Here is a 21331-nt window from a genome sequence, read left to right on the forward strand (position 1 = left end):
GGGAGGCCATGGAGGGATTTGAAAGCAAGGATGCATATGTAATGTGAATCTTAGCACTAAAAGTAGCCTTAGCTGGAGGGTTAGATAGGGTTGACAGGGAGAGCCTTTTTCCAAGAATGGTGATGGCGAGCACGAGGGGGCATAGCTTTAAATTGAGGGTGATAGATATAGGACAGATGTCAGAGATCGTTTCTTCACTCAGAGAGTAGTAAGGGTATGGAACGCTTTGCCTGCAACGGTAGTAGATTCGCCAACTTTAAGTACATTTAAGTCGTCATTGAACAAGCATGTGGACGTACATGGAATAGTGTAGGTTAGATGGGCTTCAGATTGGTATGACAGGTCGGCACAACATCGAGGGCCGAAGGGCCTGTACTGTGCTGTAATGTTCTAAGTTCTATGTTCTATGTTGCTAGAGAAACTCAGCAGGTCTGGCAGCAACTGCAGAGAAAAAAAACATGAGTTTCCATTTCGAGTGAAGTTCTGAAGAACTGGACTTGAAACGTTAGCTCTGTTTCTCTCTCTCCACAGATGCTGCCAGACCTGCTGAGTTTCTCCAGCAATTACTGCTTTGGTTTCACATCTCTAGCATCCGCTGCTCTTTGTTTTATGAAGAGGTGCGGGCACCATCTACATCAGAATTCGACTTGAAACGGTAAGTCTGCTTTCTCTGCCAGACCTACTGACAGTCTCCAGGAATTGCTGTTTTCTCTGGAGCTGTTCAGCGGTCTAGGCCAGCTGACAACAACGCGGTCATCTGTGAATGTATCTCAAATAGATGACAAACTTTCACTGATCAGAATGCGGAATTGAGCTAGTTTTACGCAGGGTTCGAGTCTTACAACCACTGCAGTTACTCCCTCAAATGACTGACAGCTTGCCAATGGAAATTCCTGGATTTAATAAGGGTGGTACCATTCTGTTTGTGATTTTGCAGGATGCAGGCAGCACTGGCACAGGTACTGAGCAAGATAAAAGCTACTCTTGTTCCAAGACATCTATCGCATGCCCTTTAACTAAATAGCTTGTGATGTAATGTATGATTTAAATCATTAGTTCAAAGCCTCATGAGCAATGTGTCTCGACAGAACACGTTTGACTCTCCTGCCCCTTAAAACATCAAATTATCCCATGTCAATATTTAATTTTCCTTGCCTTATTCAGAACAGCTTATTTGTGCAGCGGTGTCATTAACTAGAAGACTTGACACAGGGGAGTTCCTGGCAGCACAGAGAAAGTCTCTCTCTCTCTGTATAGTATGCACCGACACACCTATAAGTCCCTTCATAAAGGGCAGTTTTGTAACGTCGGTATACAGAAATACTCAAAAGCAGCAATCATCAGTTCAGACAGCGCATTCAAGAGCAAAATGAGTTCCTAAATAGAAGTGTGCAAATAAAACCAAATAGCACGGGGGTTTGCGATTAGAAAATTGCTCACAAGGATAGCGTTGTTAGAAATCTTTATGTTGCTGCTACCTTTTAATTAGATTCAAGCCATTTTCTGAGTGAGAGAAAAAGAAATTGCTTTGGATGGTACCTTTCCAGGATGTCCCAAATTGCTTTGCAATGAAGCACGTTTTAAATGTCAAAGTAGTCACTGGCGTAATGAAATACAAACAGCACGTTTGCACACAACCCAGCTTTCACTAACAGCAACATAATAATATTCTGTTTTTGAGATGCCGTGCGAAAGGTAGACATTGGCAAGGATACTGGCAATATCTTCTTTGTCCTTCAACATACAGCAATGTGATCACTGCATATTCGTACACTCCTACATTGTGGAAGCTGACCATTCAACCCATCGAGTCCAAACTGACCCTCTGAAGAGCATCCCACCCAGACCCACACCTGTAACCCTCCATTTCCAATGGCTAAACCATCTCGCCTACAAATCCCTGAACACGATGGGACAATTTAGCATGGCCAATTCACCTGACCTGCACCTCTCTGGATGGTGGGAGGAAACCGGAGCACCCAGAGCAAACCCACGCAGACACACAGAGAATGTTCAAACTTCACACACAGTTGCCCGAGGGTGGAATCGTGCTCTGATCCCTGGCGCTAACCACTGAGCCACTGTGCCACCCCAATCTCTGTCTGTGTGACTCTGTCTGAAACAACAGATTGGGCCTCTATAATGTCCAAGATAGTCATTCAATAATAATCCCTCACTACTGCATTCAAGTGTCATCCTGGGGTTTCGTGCACAAGCACAGACAATGCTAAAGAAACACAGCAGGTTTGGAGAGAGCCACAGAGTTAATGTTTCACATCAATATGACAGTTCAGAAGAAGAAAATTCTAAAGAAGAGTCTCACTGGACTTGAAACGTCAATTTTGTTTCTCTCACCACAAATGCTACCCCACCTGCTGTGTTTCTCCAGCACTCCCTGGGTTTGTTTCCAGCATTTTTACCTTAATTTTTAGAAACAAGTCTCTCTGGAGTGGTACTTGACTCAAAAATGCTTTACTTAGAGGGAAAAGTGTTGCATAAGGTAATGTTCTGAAAGGGTCAATGATGGATGTTGCATGAAGCACCAAACAAGCTGATGTCCTGGGTGGAGAGAAGGAGAGTCTCGCTCTGGATCCCAATCAAATCAGACATACTATCCCTGGCTTTTAGTCTTAGTAATTATGTCTGACTGGCCAATGTAACTTGTACCTTCTGCTAACACATAGAAAACAATATCTTGCTGTTAAGTCAAGTGTTTCTTCTTTTTAAGACGTGGAGGTGCTGGTGTTGGACTGGGGTGGACAAAGTTCAGGTGGACTATAACCTGGTGTCATGGGATTTTCAACTTTCTTATTAAGACTCACTGGTGGTTCAACCCCTCCCACTGTTAACCAAACAGGCCAATATACCCAGTATAGAAAGGAAGGTCAGTAGCAGCACCCATGACTTGGTAGTTGGTTGGTTCTGTGGCAAATATAACTTGATCTACCCACACAGCCACAGTGACTAGCTCGTTGCATTTTGTAAAATTCTACCATTCTAACTCGGTGCGACTTGTGTAATGGAGCACTATCCTGACCCAGGAGGCAGGCTCTTCCGAAATTGGAATCGCTGTAATGGACAGGCTACAAGGCTAGTCCCCTTATTATGTAAATCTTGCCTGACAGCAGAATATGAATGTTGTAGGTGGGAAATTAATTGCACCCATCAAGAAAGGAGTTAAGTGGTGTCACAACCTTGTGCATTTTTAAAATCAACATAGAACATAGAAAAATACAGTGCAGTACAGGCCCTTCGGCCCTCGATGTTGCGCCGACCGAAGCCTACCTAACCAACATTAGCCCAATAACCTCCATATGCTTATCCAATGCCCGCTTAAATGACCATAAAGAGGGAGAGCCCACCACTGCTACTGGCAGGGCATTCCATGAACACACAACCCGCTGAGTAAAGAAAGATGTGGAAGAAGTTGTTATTTATTCATTTTAAAATAGTGATGGGAAAAGATAGACCAGATCTAAAAGTTGAAGTTCCAAATTGGAGAAATGCTAATTTTGATGGTATTAGGCAAGAGCTTTCACAAGCTGATTGGGGACAGATGTTCGCAGGGAAAGGGACGGCTGGAAAATGGGAAGCCCTCAGAAATGAAATAACGAGAGTCCAGAGAAAGTATATTCCTGTCAGGGTGAAAGGAAAGGCTGGTAGGTGTAGGGAATGCTGGATGATAAAAAGTGTTTGGTTAAGAAAAAGAAGGAAGCATATGTCAGGTATAGACAGGACAGATTGAGTAAATCCTTAAAAGAGTATAAAGGCAGTAGGAGTATACTTAAGAGGGAAATCAGGAGGGCAAAAAGGGGACATGAGATAGCTTTGGCAAATAAGGTAAAGGAGAATCCAAAGGGTTTTTACAAATACATTAAGCACAAATGGGTAACTAGGGAGAGAATAGGGCCCCTCAATGATCAGCAAAGCGGCCTTTGTGTGGAGCCGCAGGAGATGGCAGAGATACTAAACAAGTATTTTGCATCAGTGTTTACTGTGGACAAGGACATGGAGAATATAGAATGTAGGGAAATAGATGGTGAAAAATGACCATATTACAGAGGAGGAAGTGCTGCATGTCTTGAAATGCATAGAAGTGGATAAATCCCCAGGACCTGATCAGATGTATCCTCGAACTCTGATGGAAGCTAGGGAAATGATTGCTGGGCCTCTTGCTAAGATATTTGTATTATCGATAGTCACAGGTGAGATGCCGGAAGACTGGGGGTTGGCTAATGTGGTGCCGGTATTTAAGAAGGGCAGTAAGGACAAGCCAGGGAACTATAGACCAGTGAGCCTGATGTAGGTGGTGGGCAAGCTGTTGGAGAGAATCCTGAGGGACAGGATGTACATGTATTTGGAAAGGCAAGGACTAATTAGGGATAGTCAACATGGCTTTGTGCGTGGGAAATCATGTCTCACAAACTTGATTGAGTTTTTTGAAGAAGTAACAAAGAGGATTGATGAGGGCAGAGCGGTAGATGTGATCTATATGGACTTCAGTAAGGCGTTCGACAAGGTTTCCCATTGGAGACTGGTTAGCAAGGTTAGATCTCATGGAATACGGGGAGAACTAGCCATTTGGATACAGAACTGGCTCAAAGGTAGAAGACAAAGGGTGGTGATGGAGGATTGTTTTTCAGACTGGAGGCCTGTGACCAGTGGAGTGCCACAAGGATTGGTGCTGGGTCCACTGCTTTTCATCATTTATATAAGTGATTTGGATATGAACATAAGAGGTATAGTCAGTAAGTTTGCAGATAACACCAAAATTGGAGGTGTAGTGGACAGTGATGAAGGTTTCCTCAGATTACAGCGGGATGTTGATCAGATGGGCCAATGGGCTGAGAAGTGGCAGATGGAGTTTGATTCAAATAAATGCGAGGTGCTGCATTTTGGGAAAGCAAATCTTAGCAGGAATTATACCTAGGGAGTGTTGCTGAACAAAGAGACCTTGGAGTGGACTTGCAGGTAGATAGGATAGTGAAGAAGGCATTTGGTATGCTTTCCTTTATTGGTCAGAGTATTGAGTACAGGAGTTGGGAGGTCATGTTGCGGCTGTACAGGACATTGGTTAGGCCACTTTTGAAATATTACGTGCAATTCTGGTCTCCTTCCTAATGGAAGGATGTTGTGAAAGTTTAAAGGTTTCAGAAAAGATTTACAAGGATGTTGTCAGGGTTGGAGGATTTGAGCTATAGGGAGAGGTTGAATAGACTGGGGCTGTTTTCCCTGGAGTGTCGGAGGCTGAGGGGTGACCTTATAGAGGTTTATAAAATCATGAAGGACATGGATAGTATAAATAGACAAAATCTTTTCCCTGGGGTGGATGAGTCCAGAACTAGACGGCATAGGTTTAGGGCGAGAGTGGAATGATATAAAAGAGACCTAAGGGGAAACATTTTCACACAGAGGGTGGTGCGTGTATGAAATGAGCTGCCAGAGGAAGTGGAGGCTGGTACAATTGCGACATTTACAAGGCATCCAGATGGATATATGAATATGAAGGGTTAGGAGGGATATGGGCCGGGTGCTGGCAGGTGGGACTAGATTGGGTTGGGATATCTGGTCGGCATGGACAGGTTGGACCGAAGGGTCTGTTTCCGTGCTGTACATCTGTATGACCCTATAACTAAGTGTTATTAAGAACTATTCTTATTTATATCTCTTTGATCAATCTATTTGATATTTGAAGTAGAGATTGAGGAGAAGCTGATAGCCTAGTGGTATTATTGCTAGACTGTTCATCTAGTGACCCAGGTCATGTTCTGGGGACCTGGGTTCAAATTCTGCCACAGCAGATGGAATAAATATCTGGAATTAAGAGTCTAATGATGACTATGAATCGAATGTCAGGAAAAAGCATCTGGTTCACTGATTCCCTTTAGGTAAGGCAGCTGCCATTCTGGTCTCCATGTGACTCCAGACTCTCAGCAATACGGGTGATTCTTAACTTCTCTCTGGGCAATTATGGCCAGACAATAAATGCTTCCCAGCCAAAGATGTCCTCATCCTGTCATTGAATAACAAAAAAATCACTCTCTCACCTATTATCGATAGCATGTGGCTTTACTGTCTCTCATTATTTGTTATTTTCATTTCATTAGCTTCTGGTTTTGACCATGAGCTTCCCTTTCCACATTTTGTTTTGGCTTCTCTTGTCTTTGTTTCTAGAATATGTCATACCTTCTCATCTATTCTCCCAGTTGCTCCAGCGTTGCTCCCCCAGCACATCCCAAGCTCAGGGCCACTGTTTCTGCTTTCCTCACCATTCCATACAAAGCTGCTTGATTGAATTCTGCCTCCTGCCCCTTCCCTAGGGATGCTGGTCACTCACCTTTCCCTATCCATCCCATATACTGTACTCCTTGCATTCCCATTTGTAGCTAAATACAACATTAACCCAGAGACACAGCTCAGGGTAAAAAGTATCAACTCCATATTTGGGCTTTGGGGAAAAGCCCGAAGCTTCCCTGAAAACAATCTTAAGGCCCAAAGAAGATAATTTGTTTAGAATGTAATTACATGATTGTCATAATTGTTTAGAGTATGTTCAAATCCTTAATCTTAGATTTTTAAACATGTCAGTTATAGAAACTGAGAAATACATGTTGAGAAATAATTTTGAATGATGTTTTGGAACCAAGGATCAGATTACACAAACTTAACATGATATATTGGAACCATAACAACAACAGAACAGTTTTAACATTGGAATGCCCATCAGAGGGCCATCTACAGGACTAATAGCTTTCAACAATAACAACTTTTAATGAAATACACATCCCAAGTATCAAATGTAACTGATAATGAATTGGTTAAAGTAGATATTTTAAGAGGGCTGAAGGTTTGTGATCCGATTCCAGAGACTTGTGTACAAATGTCTGAAGTGACACTTGGCGTGCGTGACTGAGGGAGGGCTGCACTTTTGGAAGTGCCATCTTTTAGACGACAGTCCAACCTTGAGTCCTTCTCTGTTCTCTCTCAGGTTTTATTTTCATTTTTATGCTTTTATGTGTCACTGGTGAGGAAATCGGTTGTTCCCCATCGCTAACTGCCCTTAAATTGAATGGTGTGCTCAGGCCATTTCTGAGGATTGTCAAGAGTCAGCCATATTGTATTGGGGCTGGAGTCATGTGCAAACCAGACCAGATATTGATGGCTGATTTCTTTCACTTAAGTTTAGCAGGTTTTTTTTTAATGACAATTGATGACAGTTTGATGGCCAGCTTCAGTAAGAGTAAGTTTCCATTTTAAGTTAATTAATTAAATTTCAATTCTACTGGTTGTTACATTGGGATGCTCCTCCCCTCCCAGGCAATAACAGCTCATGGTCCTACATTCTATTAAGTGTTCACCCTTCAGCCAATGTCAAGCAGGAGAAAGAATTACAAATGGGGGAGTGGTCTGCAGGTCCCTCAACAGCAGCCATAACCTAGGACAGAGCATTCACGAAGAAATTTTGGATGCTTGTGAGGAACAGTCCACAGCATAGGAAGGATGTTGTGAAACTTGAGAAGGTTCAGAAAAGATTTACAAGGCTGTTGCTGGGGTTGGAGGGTTTGAGCTACAGGAAGAGGCTGAATAAGCTGGGGCTGTTTTCCCTGGAGTGTCGGAGGCTGCGGGAGGTTCTAGAGCTTTATAAAGTCATGAGGGGCGTGGATAGGATAAATAAACAAGATCCTTTTCCTGAGGTGGGGAGTCCAGAATTAGAGGGCATTGGTTTAGGGAGGAAGGGGAAAGATTTAAACGGGACCTAAGGGACAATATTTTCACACTGAGGATGGTGTGTGTTTGGAATGAGCTGCCAGGGGAAATGGTGGAGGCTGGTACAATTACAATATTTCAAAGGCATCTGGATGGGTATATGAAGAGGAAGGCTTCAGAGGGATATGGGCCAAGTGCTGGCAATTGGGACTGGATTAATTTAGGATATCTGTTCGGCGTGGATGAGTTAGACCGAAGAGTCTGATTCCATGTTGTACATCTCTAGACTCTCTAACTCTAATCGTGAGTTAGTGATCTACATGAACTGATTGGTAATGATTTACTGGATGAGTACAGGCTATCTTTGAGAGAGTTTTGTATTGTGTAAATTGGCTGCTGTATTTCATGTACTATGACAGTGATTGCACTTCAAATAGTACTTCATTGGCTCAGGGACGTACTATGAAATGGTTTCCTTTGTGACTGTGCATTCACATTGCAACTTGCAAGTTCCCCACCATATTTCACTTGGAAGTTGTGGTCAGCGTTCAGAGACTAGAAGCCCATTGAATCAGTGTCGGAGCTTAAACAGGCAGGAGCTGCAGCCAAGACACTCAACTCATGGAGAACACCACCAGGTGTTGAGGTTTTGAGACAAAATGGCCCAAAGCACCTTCTTCATCCAAATTGGTCTTTTCATTGCTCACATCTTGCTCCCTGCAATAATTCTGAGTTAAACTGATCCAACAGTAAAATGGCTTTGAAGGCCTTTAGCGAGATCTGGAGTTGTGTTTAATAGCACTGTGAATCAAGCAATGATGTTACAAAATGTTCCCTCAAATGGGTAAGTGTGTTGATTTCATGAAGGGGGCAGATTCCTTAAAAATAGAATGGAATCCCTACAGTGTGGAAACATGCCATTTGGCCCAACAAGTCCACACTGACCCTCCGTAGAGTATCCCACCCAGAGCCATTCCCCTTACCTATTACTCTACATTTCCCCTGACTGATGCACCTAACCTACACATCCCTGAACATTTTGGGCAATTTAGTATGGCCAGTTCACCAAGCCTGCACATCTTTGGATTGTGGGAGGAAATTGGAGCACTCAGAGGAAACCCACGCAGCCATGGGGAGGATGTGCAAACTCCACAGTTGCCCGAGGCTGGAATTGAACCTGGGTCCCTGGTGTTGAGAGGTGTTAGTGCTAACCGCTGAGCCACCGTGTCACTGTATATGAATATACATGAGGTCTGCAAGACAGGGCTAATTGTTTTTAAGAATTCACTGGCCAGGCCAGCAGTTATGCCCATTCCTTATTTCCCACAGGGCAGTTAAGAGTCAACCACATATGCTGTGGGTCTGGAGTGAGTCCAGATAAAGTCGGCTGAAATCCTTCCTTCAAGGATGTTAGTGAACGAGATGAGTTTTTAGAACAATCAGCAATAGACCATGGTCCTCATTAGACTCCTAACTCCAGAGTTTTATTGAATTCAATTCAATGGTGGGACTCAAACCCAATGACCAGAAACATTACCTGGCTCTTTGGATTAATAGTCTAGTGATAATACCACTAGGCCATCATGCTCCCTGCTATAGCCTCCAATTTGTGCCAGTTCTGTAATCTGAAAGCTCTGAGCATGGCATGCACTTACTTTCTGAACAGATCCTTCAGCTGCTTCTCTTTGACGTGAACAGTGACGTTTCCAACCCACAATGACGCACAAGTTAACCTGAGAGAGGAAAGAAAATATACAATTTAAGGACAATTGGCTCAGACAACACTCCTCCCTCAATCACCAAATGCACATGAACTGGTCTCTCATCTGATCTTGGAATCTTGCTCTGCACCATGCGCCTGCCTCACCTGCCAGCACAAAACTGCTGGTGAGCTTCAAAGTGGACCATTGATTGCCTGAAGACCTTCCTGAGATACGGGATTGTGCAGAGTGAATACTTTGGTTTAATAAAGGAGACTTTCACTACCTCTTGCACAATGCAATCAAACCCGATCTGGACAATCTCACTTGTCAACCATTTAACCCACAAGTTTATTTTGAAACATTCTGACTGTAAGACTATTATGGAAAAGATTGTTTTCTTCATACATTACGTGTGCCTTATAACATGCAGTCTGTCGCCACATTGCTGACATTTGTTTACCGTAATCTCATCCAAACACAGACTAATTGCTGAGTGATTAGCAAAAAAAACACATTTGCAACAATCCCATTACTTTGATCAGCAGAAATTAAAGATGTGAAACCCTAGCTTTCTATAGATTCCTCTATTGAACAGCAAGCCATGGAGACTGGGACAGGTCAAGGCTCATTCATCAATCTTTGTTTATTCAGCAAATCTCAGGGAGTCAGCAACAGCAAGAGTGAGATCCTTGTCAAACTCCTGGCCCTCATCACTGACAGTCATCCCTCCTTCCTCATTCTTCTGGAGTACTGTGTTCAGTTGTGGTTGCCCGGTTATAAGAAGGATATTATTCAGCTAGAGAGGATGCAGAAGAGATTTACCAGGATGTTGAACACAGGATAGGCTGGGACATTTTTCACTGGAGCATAGGAGTTTGAGAGGTGACCTTATACAAGCTTATAAAATCATAAGGGGTATCAATAGGATTAATGGCAGGGGTCTTTTCCCTAGGGTGGGGGATTTCAAGATTAAGAGGCATATTTTTAAGTTGAGAGGAGACAGTTTTAGGAAAGACATGAGAGGCAAATGTTTCACACAGAGAGTGGTTTGTGTGAGGAATGAACTTCCTGAGGTGGGCACCGTACAATGTTTAAAAAATACTTTGGTAAATACATGAACAGGAAAGGTTTGGAGGGAAATAGGCCAGGATGAGTTTAGTTTGGGATCATGTTCAACATGGATTGGTTAGACTGAAAGGCCTGTCTCCGTGCTGTATGACTCTATGTCTTTGTTACCTTTAGAACTGATTATTCTCACGTTTTACTCTTTGTCAGTCGAAGCTCTACTGCATGTGTTGTAAATCACACCAAGTTCAGTTCATCTGTCACCTCTTCATGCTTGTTCACCTACGTTGGATATCATTGAAGCAATAAATGGATCATAACATACTCCTAAATAAAATCCAACAACTGCAGATGCTGTAAATCAGAAACAAAAACAGAAGTTGCTGGAAAAGCTCAGCAGGTCTGGCAGCATCTGTGGTGAGAAATCATTGAACATAGAACAGTCTGGCACAGTACAGACCCTTTGGCCCTTGATGTTGTGACGGCCTTTTATCCTACTCTAAGATCAGACTAACCTAACTACCCTTCATTGTACTATCTTCCATGTGCCTATCTAAGAGTCATTTAAATGTCCCTAATGTATCTTACTCCAGTTGCCAGCAGTGCATTCCATGCACCCACCACTCTGTGTAAAGAACTGACCTCTAACATCTCCCTAAACCTTCCTCCAATCACCTTAAAATTATGGTGATATTTTAGTGATATCCATTTCCACCTGGGGAAAAGTGTCTGGCTTTCCACTCTATGCCTCTCCACCATTTTGTACACCTCTACCAAGTCACCTTTCATCCTTTTTCACTCCAATGAGAAAAATCCTAGCTCCCTCAACCTTTCTTCATAAGACATCCCCACCAATCCAGGCAGCATCCTGGTTGATCTCCTCTGCACCCTTTCTAAAGCCTCAACCTCCTTCCTATAATGAGGGGCTGATTTAAAATGACAGACAACTGGAACCTCAGGGTCATGTTTGAAGACTAAATAAAGGACAGTGGGAGCCAATTCCATCCTAACTTACTGAAAGAAATACAGGGTTAGGGGACAAGAGGAGAGCAGTGGGATTGAGCCAAGCTGTTCCAAACAGCTAGCCCAGACGTCACAGGCAGACTGGCCTTTTCTGTGCTGTTTTAGATTTAGATTAGATTCCCTACAGTGTGGAAACAGGCCATTCGGCCCAACATGTTCACACTTTTGCTCTGTGATGTTTTAAAGGAGATGATTCCAATTCAAATGGAGATAACAAAGCTGGTGCATTAAAGGGATGCAGCGAAGTGACACTTAACAGGGGAACATCCAGCCATCTCTCCAGTTCCCAACAATTTCCCAGCCTCCCTGGGTACGTCAATCAACAGGATGTGGCTTCACATCCTGTGATGAGGGCTGCCAAGGCAAAAACAGGCTAGTGTTCCGATAAGAGAAATGGTCGCTTGACTGAGGCAGAACCGTTAAAGGGTTCAACAACCTTACAATCTGGGAGGGACTGAGGGCAGAAAAGAACCTCAAAATTGTCAAGGACATTAAAACAGATTAAGTCTTAAATTGCTGAGGTGTAATGCCTATGATTACGTCTGTAATCTAAATTCTCCCAGCTGAGCACCTAGTAATTGTTGGCAAAATGAGGGAAGCTTGAGTATTTAAGGCAAGTGCCAGCATGCTTCTTTTAAATAGAGACTAATTAGCATACACTTAAAAGCCCACGTATGTTGTAGCAGAAAAAGTGCATTTCGGTAAACAGACAATCATTAAATGTTGAGGCACAAGCCTGTGGGACTAGAGAGTTTGAACTGTAAGGACAGTCGTAGAATCATAGAGATGTACAGCATGGAAACAGACCCTTTGGCCCAATTGTCCATGCCGACCAGATATCCTAAATTAATCCAGTCCCACTTGGCTCATATCCCTCTCAACCCTTCCTATTCACATACCCATCCAGATGCCTTTTAAATGTTGTAATTGTATCAGCCTCCACCACTCCCTCAGGCAGCTCATTCCATACACGCACCACTCTCTGCATGACAGAGTTGCCCCTTAGGTCCCTTTTAAAGCTTTCCCCTTCCACCCTAAACCTGAGCACTCTAGCTTTGGACTCCTCCAGCCCAGGGAAAAGACCTTGCCCTTCATGATTTTATAAACCTTAGCCTCTGACGCTCCAGGGAAAACACCCCCAGCATACTCAGCCTCTCCTTATTGCTCAAACCCTCCAACCCTGGCAACTTCCTTGTAAATCTTTTCTGAATCCTTTCAAGTTTCACAACATCTTTCCTATAGCAGGGAGACCAGAACTGAACACAGTATTTCAAAAGTGGTCGGGACGTTTTTCCCTGGAGCATCGGAGGCTGAGAGGTGTCCGTATGCAGGTTTAAAATCATGAGGGGCACTAATAAGGTAAATAGCCAAAGTCTTTTTCCCAGGATAGGGGAGTCCAAAACTATAGAGCTGCGGTTTGAGTTGAGACTGGAAATATATAAAAAGGACCTGAGGGATACCTTTTTCATACAGAGAGTGGTGGGTGTATGGAATGAGCTGTCAGAAGAGGTAGAGGCTGGTACAATTAAAAGGCATCTGGATAGGAAGGGTTTAGAGGGATATGTGCCAAATGGGACTAGCTCAGATTAGTTTACCAGATCAACATAGGTAAAAACAAGGACTGCAGATGCTGGAAACCTAGTTGAATTTAACCCTACTGCGAATCCTCTTGCAAGGATGCCTGCCTTGAAGAAGTTTTCCTCCTCTCTCTACAAGAATCTCAGGGAGTTTCTCTCTCATTACAACCCCCAGGTCGTACTCTATGCTACTTTCTCCCCACCCCACCCCCCCCCCCTCTCATTTATCTCTCCACTCTGCAGGGACCCTGCCTCTATTCCTGATGAAGGGCTTTTGCCCGAAACGTCGACTTCCCTGCTCCTCGGATGCTGCCTGACCTGCTGTGCTTTACCAAGTCAACATGAGCAAGTTGGACTGAAGGGTCTGTTTCCGTGGTGTATGACTCTATGACTATCCTGGGGTTTCCAAAAACAAGTTAACGAACTACAGATGCTGAAGATCTGAAACAAACAGAAATTGCTGGAGGAACTCAGCAGGTCTGGCAGTCTCTGTGGAGAGAAAAACTGAGTTACCATTTCGAGTCCAGTGACCCTTCAGGTTAACTCAGTTGCTCTCTCCACAGAGGCTGCCAGAGCTGCTGAGTTTCTCCAGCAGCCTCTGCTTCTGAGAATGGTTTTACCTGATCAACGCCTTGTATTTAAACATTCCGTGTCTTTGGAATTCTCTTCCACAAAATACAGTGGTCGCACAATCTTTAAGTATTTTTCAGTCAGAGGTAGATACATTCTTCATTCCCAAAGGGATTTTCGAGGATATGTAGCTCCTTTATCCTGGGACCTGTTCCCTCTAGTCTGCATCTGTGAATTGTGCTCGATGCTAGCTTTACATTTTTGAGTCATCCAGCATGGAAACAGACCCTTCGGCCCAACCAGTCCATGCTGATCATAATCCCAAACTAATCTGGTCCCACCTGCCTGCGTTTGGCCCATATCCCTTCAAACATTTCTTCTTTGTGCACTTATCTAAATGTCTTTTAAACTTGCAAATACTGTACCCACATCCACCACTTGCTCTGGACGTTCATTCCACACACAAACCATACTCTGTGAAAAAAAAATGGCCCCTCATGTCTTTTATAAATCTTTCTCCTCTCACCTTATGAAAATACCTCTAGTCTTGAACTCCCCCACCCTAGGGAAAAGGCATCTGTCATTCATCTTATCTATATCCCTCATTATTTTATGAACCTCTATAAAGTGATCTCTCAACTTCCTATACTCCAGGCAAAAACCAGCCTATCCAGCCTCTCATTATAACACAAACCTTCCACTCCTGGCAAGATCCTGGTAAATCTTTTCTGAACCCACTCCAGCTTAACACTATTCTTCCTATAACAGGGCAAACAGAACTGGACACAATACTCCAGAAGAGGTCACACTAATGCCCTGTACAACCTCAACATGATGTCCTAGCTCCTACACTTAAAGGTCTGAGCTACAACAGCATGTGCGCTAAATGCCTTCTTAACCACCCTGGAAGAAAGTGGGGACTGCAGAGGCTAGAGAGTGTGTTGCTGGAAAAGCACAGCAGGTCAGGTAGCATCTAAGGAGCAGGGAATTGATGTTCAGGCCAGAGCCCTTCATCAGGAATGATGACTTCTTAACCACCCTATCTACATGGGGTGCAAACTTCAAAGAATTGTGTTCCTGAACCTGTACTTTGGGTCAGGGACTAAAAATCAACTAGGGTGTAAAAACGATGTATAACCCCTGTGAGTCCCATCCTCCATGTTAAGAAATTGTGGGTGCACCTTTAAAAGAGTGAACGACTTGGCAAGTACACCAAGTTCTGGAGAATTTACAAAGTAACATTTTGAATAAGAACAAACAGCACTCACTGAGTGGCTTGGTGACAAAAACAAATTTGAATTCGCCCAATTAGTTTAAATTATACCCTGAAAAAATGCCAATTTCCAATCAAGTTTGAATTGAGTATATTGACAATCTTAAAAGCCAATGACACAATCCCATACTCTGGGGTATAAGACATGGGGAAATTGAACACTTGAGAGGAGAACTGCCAATTCTAGCATATACCAGACTGCTTGAAAAAACCTCTCCCTTAAAAGTCCCTTTTCGCTCAGTAACCTGTGATGCAGAAATTCTGAACAAAGGGAAAAGCAGACACAGGAAGATCCGAAGACAAGAACCTATAGCTGCCTGGTTTTGAGATAAGAAGTGTGGTTTTATAAATCTTAATTGGGAGCTTTATCAGACTAGCATTATAGAAGAGAAGGTAACAGATAAGTTAGAGTAAGGACTTGTACATAGTTGTTAGTTAATTATTCTCTGTTATACTTTAAATAAAGTTTTTAATTTTTACTTTACATAGTTCTTGGCCGCTCGAACTTTTACAGATTATAGCACGGGATAAATCTTTTCTGTGTTGATGGTTTTAAATTAAGCAGGAAGGTTTACCCCATGTTGGAACACTCCACCTCGAGTGAGGTTACAATGATCACACACACTCAGTAAAATGTCAGGGTATCTAATGGTTTGTGATCTGCTTGCTTCAGTTACACTAATGTGGGTCCCACAGCAAACACGGTCTAATGATGCCTTGGGAAACAACAACGATGCTGAATTATAGTGGTAGAGGTAATAGTGGAAGATTATATCAGAGCAGAGGACTGAAGCACAATCCATACAAGTGACAATTGCACAATATTTACTCTGATATGCCTCTGGGAGTGGAGAAACAGTCTGTTTCATTGCAAGCTGATCCACAGCAAGGTTAGATCACAGGTATGGCATGCCATCAAGAATAGGATGTTAGCCTTTACTACGAGAGAAAACAAATATGAAAGTGGAGATATGATGCTTTACTTAAGTCAAATGTCACATGGCACCAGATTATAGTCCATCAGGTTTATTTGAAACCACAAGCTTTCAGAGCACTTCACCTGAAGTGACCTCACCTGACGAAGGGGCAACGCTCCGAAAGCTTGTGATTTCAAATAAACCTGTTGGACTATAACCTGGTGTCGTGTGACTCCTGACCTTGTCCACTCCAGTCCAACACTGGCATCTCCACATTTTTTAGACAGAGCATTATACAGATCACATCTTGAATAGCGAATGTGCAGCTTTGGTCCACTTAGGAAGGATATAAATGCATTGAGAGGTGGCTTACCAGATTCATCTCTGGAATGAGTAGGGTGTCTGATGAGAAATGGTTGGACTAGCTTTCACTAAAGTCTAGAAGAGAGAGCAGCGAATTGATTGAAATGTATAAGATCCTGAAAAGGTCTTGTCCTGGTGGACATGTAAAAGAATGCTTCCTGCAATTTTACAATTGGGGTTAGCCCTGTTATGACAGAGGTGTTTCTTTCAGAGGCTTCTTTAACTTTGGAACTCTCTGCCTCAGGACAAGGTACAGGTCTGGTTATTGAATAGTTTTGAAAGCAAGGTGGATAGATTCTTGTTAGGCAGGGGAATCAAGGAGTAGATGGGAATGTGGAGTTTGAAACATGAGCAGATCAGCTGTGATCTTATTGAGTGGTGGAGTAGGTTTGAGAGGCTAAATGGCTTTTTTCTGCTTCTATTTCCGATGTTTGCATATTCACATGTTTGTACTTCCCTGCTAAAACCTTGGAAATCCATGTAATCGGAACTTGCAGAATCTGAAATTCTCCATCTTTCTCCATGGCAACACCTCAGCTAATCACAATCAATGTGCCAACCAATCAGCAGCCTTCTTTCCTGTATTGTTCAATTGTTTGAAATTTGGCATTCTTGTGTGTGTGTGTCCTGAAGTGTGAAAACATCAGCCGAATGTCTCTCTTTGCAGCAAGATTCAAGTTCTGTCCTGTCAAACAACTGCTCATATTGTACACTGCCAGGTGTCCAACACTGGTGTCATTATTTTCTTGGACAAAAACAAGATTCTTCACCAAAAGGATAGCCATGCTAATTTATCACATGTAATACAGGGGAGTAAACTATTTGGATACAAAATTGGCTCAAAGATAGGAGCTAGAGGGTGGTGGTGGAAGGCTGCTTTTAAGACTGGAAGCCTGTGACCAGCGGTGTGGTACAAGGATTGATGCTGGTCTACTATTTTTCGTCATTTATATAAATGATTTGGATGTGAACCTAGGAGACATGGTTTGCAGATAGCACCAAAATTGGATGTGCAGTGGACATGGAAGAAGGTTACCTCAGAGTACAACAGGATCTGGGTCAGATGGGCCAAGGGGCTGAGGAGTGGCAAATGGAGTTTAATTTAGATAAATGCAAGGTGCTGCATCTTGGAAAAATAAATCTTAGCAGGACTTATACACTTAATGGTTAAGGTCCTGGGGAGTGTTGCTGAACAAAGAGACCTTGTAGTTCAGGTTCATAGTTCCTTGGAAGTAGAACTGCAGGTAGATAGGACAATGAAGAAGGCATTTGGTATGCTTTCCTTTATTGGACAGAGTATTGAGTACAGAAGTTGGGAGGTCATTTTGCATCTGTACAGGACATTGGTTCGGCCACTTTTTGGAATAGTGTGTTCAATTCCGGTCTCCCTGATACAAGAAAGATATGAAACTTGAAAGGGTTCAGAAAAGATTTACAAGGATGTTGGCAAGGTTGGAGGGTTTGAGCTATAGGAAGAGGCTGAATAGGTTGGAGCTGTTTTCACTGGAGCGCCAGAGGCTGAGGGGTGGCCTTACAGAGGTTTATAAAATCGTGACAGGTATAGATATGACAAATAGTCAAGATCTTTTCTCTAGGGTGGGCGAGTCCAGAACTAGAGGGCATAGGTTTAAGGTGAGAGGGGAACTATTTAAAAGGGACCCAAGGGGTAATGTTTTCACACAGAGGGTGGTGCGTGTATGGAATGAGCTGCCAGAGGAAGTGGTGGAGGCTGATACAATTACTGCATTTATAAGGCATCTGGATGGGGATATGAATAGGAAGGGTTTGGAGGGATATGAGCCAAGCGCTGACAAATGGGTCTAGATTAATTTAGGATATCTGGTCGGTGAGTTGGACTAAAGGATCTGTGCTGTCCAACTCTGAGATTCTATGCAGTGGCCTGTCTCTCATGTAATCTGAAATGGCAACAGAAGCCATTGCAAATCGCTCACTCCAGCAAACCTCAAGCAATGAAGTCCCTCAGCTTCTGAAAGCACATAATCTGTGCATCTTCTTATAAAATTAAGAGTAGCAAAAATCAGCCAGTAAATGCTTATGGAGCATTCAATGTTACACCAGTTCTCTTTGTTTCTCTCAAGCTTAAGACAAACAGAATGGAGGGGAGGCGATGTGATTTCTCAAGGTAATCGTTCAGAGCTGGAGAAAGGAATTCTCAAGCCAGAAAGTCACCCTACACTGAGGCAAAAAAAAATTCTATTGATTAAGACCTTCTGAAAGTAAAATTCCTGTGGGGGGGTTTTCAATAGTTTTAATCATAGCCACACAGCCGCCACACGCTCCTGTTGATTTGACGAGCCCAAAGGCTGTTTTCCGTTCTGCCTTTCATTTTATGCAGAAGATTAACTTCACCACACTCTGCCAGATGCTCAGCATCCAACCTCATTTTCTCTCAGTTGTGTAACAGAGCATCCTCTCAGTGAAACGCTGTGAAGAGGTCCCTCACTGTTGGGCCTGTCTTCTGCCTCCAGTTAGTAAACCAGCAGGGAGCCATGGAGTTGCTACAGAAAATGCGCAGATCAAACATGCCCCTTCACCAAAGATTCCCATACTGTCTTGGAAGGGTGTCCAGCTTTAAACACATCTGTGCCAACCTCCAACATGCCTTGCAGGAAGGCAAACACAGAGATCGAGAGATTGCTCCCTTCCTCACACAGTTTGCTCATCAGTATCCTGCGTCCCCCACCAACTCAGCTCTGGGAGGGTGTGATTGCAGTGGAAATGGAGATTCACCAGGATGCTGCTTGGGATGCAGCATTTCGGAAATAGAGAGAAGCTGGATAAGTTCTGGTTTTTCTCTTCAGAGCAGAGAAGTTTGAGTGTGGAGGAATCTGTTAGAGATGGATGACATTATGAGGTGGGGGTCTTATGAGATCTTACGATCCTACTCCACAACCACCCGATGAGGGAGCAGTGCTCCAAAAGCTGGTACTTCCAAGTAAACCTGATGGACTATAACCTGGTGTTGTGTGGTTTTTGACATCATGGAGGGCATTGAAAGGGTGGAATGAGAGCAGTTGTTTCCTTTAGTTGAAGATCAGTGACAAGGGGCATAATTTTAAAGTGAAAGGCAGGAGGTTGGGGAGAATTTGTGGAAAAGATTTTCCACCTGCAGGGTGGTGGGGACCTGAAATACATTACCTGGGAGGGTAGTTCAGGTGGGAAACCTTCACAAAGTACAGAACAACCTCAATTATCCGAACAAGAGGGGAGGGGATTATTTTGTTTGGATAACGGACTGGAATAGAATCAGTGTGGAAACAGGCCCTTCGGCTCAACAAATCCACCCCAACCTCCGAAGAGTGACCCACCCATTCCCCTACCCTATATTTATCCCAATTAATGGGCCTAACCCACACATCCCTGAACACAATGGGCAATTTAGCGTGGCCACTTCACCCTAACCTGCACATCTTTGGGAGGAAACCCACACGGACACAAGAGAATGTGCAAACTCCACACACACAGTCGCCCAAGACTGGAATTGAACCCAGGCCCCTGGCGTTGCGAGGCAGCAGTGCCAACCTCTGAGCCACCATGCCACCCTTATTGATTGTTTGGATAACATTTTTAAGGGAGCTTGAACCCTCGTTTGAATAATCCGAAATTTGGATAATTAATGCTTGGATAACCAAGGTTTTTCTGTATTTGGTCGATTATCTGGCTACAGGCCTAATATGGGAAAGTGGGGCTCGTACAGAGGGTAGTATATTTCTGGCGGCACAGACTTGATGGACTGAAGGGCCTCTGCTGTACTCCATGATACCACAATGCCATCTCCATACACCCCCAGTGTCCCCCAGTCAATGAGAGGCTGTTCTGGTGATCCCTTTGTGGCAGTCCATTGTTGTACATTGAGAGATGGGATGAGGATCTTGGGGAGAGTGATTTGCTGGTGAGAAGCAGAATTTGGGATCTGGCCAGAGGGTGGCCCTCAGTGACAGGGCGGCGGGGGCATTCGCTTGACCATGTCTGCACCCTGCACCCTCTCGCTTAAAGAAACCCCTTCCTCACCTTAGAAGTGACACACACTTGCACCCCCACCCCAAAGGGGGAGGGCTATAAGTTTGTCATTCAGTATCAGTGTCGTCACGTTCGCCGTCACAGTGGGCAGTTTGTGCACAGCAAGATCCCACAACCAGCGAAGAGACGAGCAAGCAGTATATTTGCAGATTCTGGATCAGTGGTGCTGGAAGAGCACAGCAGTTCAGGCAGCATCCAAAATGCAGTGAAATCGACATTTCGGGCCAAAGCCCTTCATCAGGAATAAAGGCAGTGAGCCTGAAGTGTGGAGAGATAAGCTAGAGGAGGGTGGGGGTGGGGAGAAAGTAGCACAGAGTACAATGGGTGAGGAGGGGAAGGGATGAAGGTGATAGGTCGGGGTGGAGAGGGTGGAGTAGATAAGTGGAAAAGGAGACAGGCAGGTAGGACAAGTCCTGACAAGTCATGGGGACAGTGCTGAGCTGGAAGTTAGGAACTAGGATGAGGTTGGGGAAGGGGAAATGAGAAAACAGTTGAAGTCCACATTGATGCCCTGGGGTTGAAGTGTTCCGTATCTCTCCACGCTTCAGGCTCACTGCCTTTATTCCTGATGAAGGGCTTTTGCCTGAAACGTGGATTTCGCTGTACTTTGGATGCTGCCTGAACTGCTGTGCTCTTCCAGCACCACTAATCCAGAATCTGGTTTCCAGCATCTGCAGTCATTGTTTTTACCTTGTATATTTGCAGATGCTCAATGTTGGCAGACATTACAGAGTTTTCCAGCTCTGTAAGTGAACAATCCTTGTTTTGAGCTTTCTGGCAATGTAGCACCTGCTCAGTGCCAATGTCGATCTGGGGTCAACTCTTAAAGGTGAGGTTTACTCTCACATCCTCCTGTGCACATTCCCACTGAGCCTGAGGAAGGTAGGCTGTAACTATGAATGTCCTGCTGGCTTACTCTCCTAGCTTCTTCCATACACGCGGGAAAAAAAATACACACAAGAGTAAACACTTGGTACCTACTCAGTTTGATCCCCATTTACAGGACAATCGATCAAATATAAACAGTCCTCTTCCTCAGGTATCTCCAAGGTCCCAGAATCTGGCCGTTGAACTGTGAAAATAGGAAGAAGG

The 21331-nt window shown here is 43.8% G+C and overlaps 1 protein-coding gene across 6 annotated transcripts in view; it reads right to left on the reverse strand.

Annotated features, from left to right (window-relative positions):
- The window catches only part of zgc:123010 (uncharacterized protein LOC641500 homolog), a 150319-nt gene that overhangs the window by 16619 nt on the left and 112369 nt on the right, over positions 1-21331 (reverse strand). For 5 of the 6 annotated variants that reach the window (XM_060842227.1, XM_060842226.1, XM_060842229.1 and 2 more), the window contains 2 exons: positions 21221-21311; positions 9363-9440 (listed from right to left, as the gene is read on the reverse strand). In XM_060842227.1, the coding sequence (XP_060698210.1) occupies positions 9363-9440; positions 21221-21311 (169 nt within the window). Of the gene's footprint in view, positions 1-5776; positions 6014-9362; positions 9441-21220; positions 21312-21331 lie in introns of those variants that run through there. The other variant, XM_060842231.1, reaches the window with a different exon arrangement.

The sequence above is a fragment of the Hemiscyllium ocellatum genome, chromosome 22, assembly GCF_020745735.1.
Source record: "Hemiscyllium ocellatum isolate sHemOce1 chromosome 22, sHemOce1.pat.X.cur, whole genome shotgun sequence".
NCBI lineage: Eukaryota > Metazoa > Chordata > Chondrichthyes > Orectolobiformes > Hemiscylliidae > Hemiscyllium > Hemiscyllium ocellatum.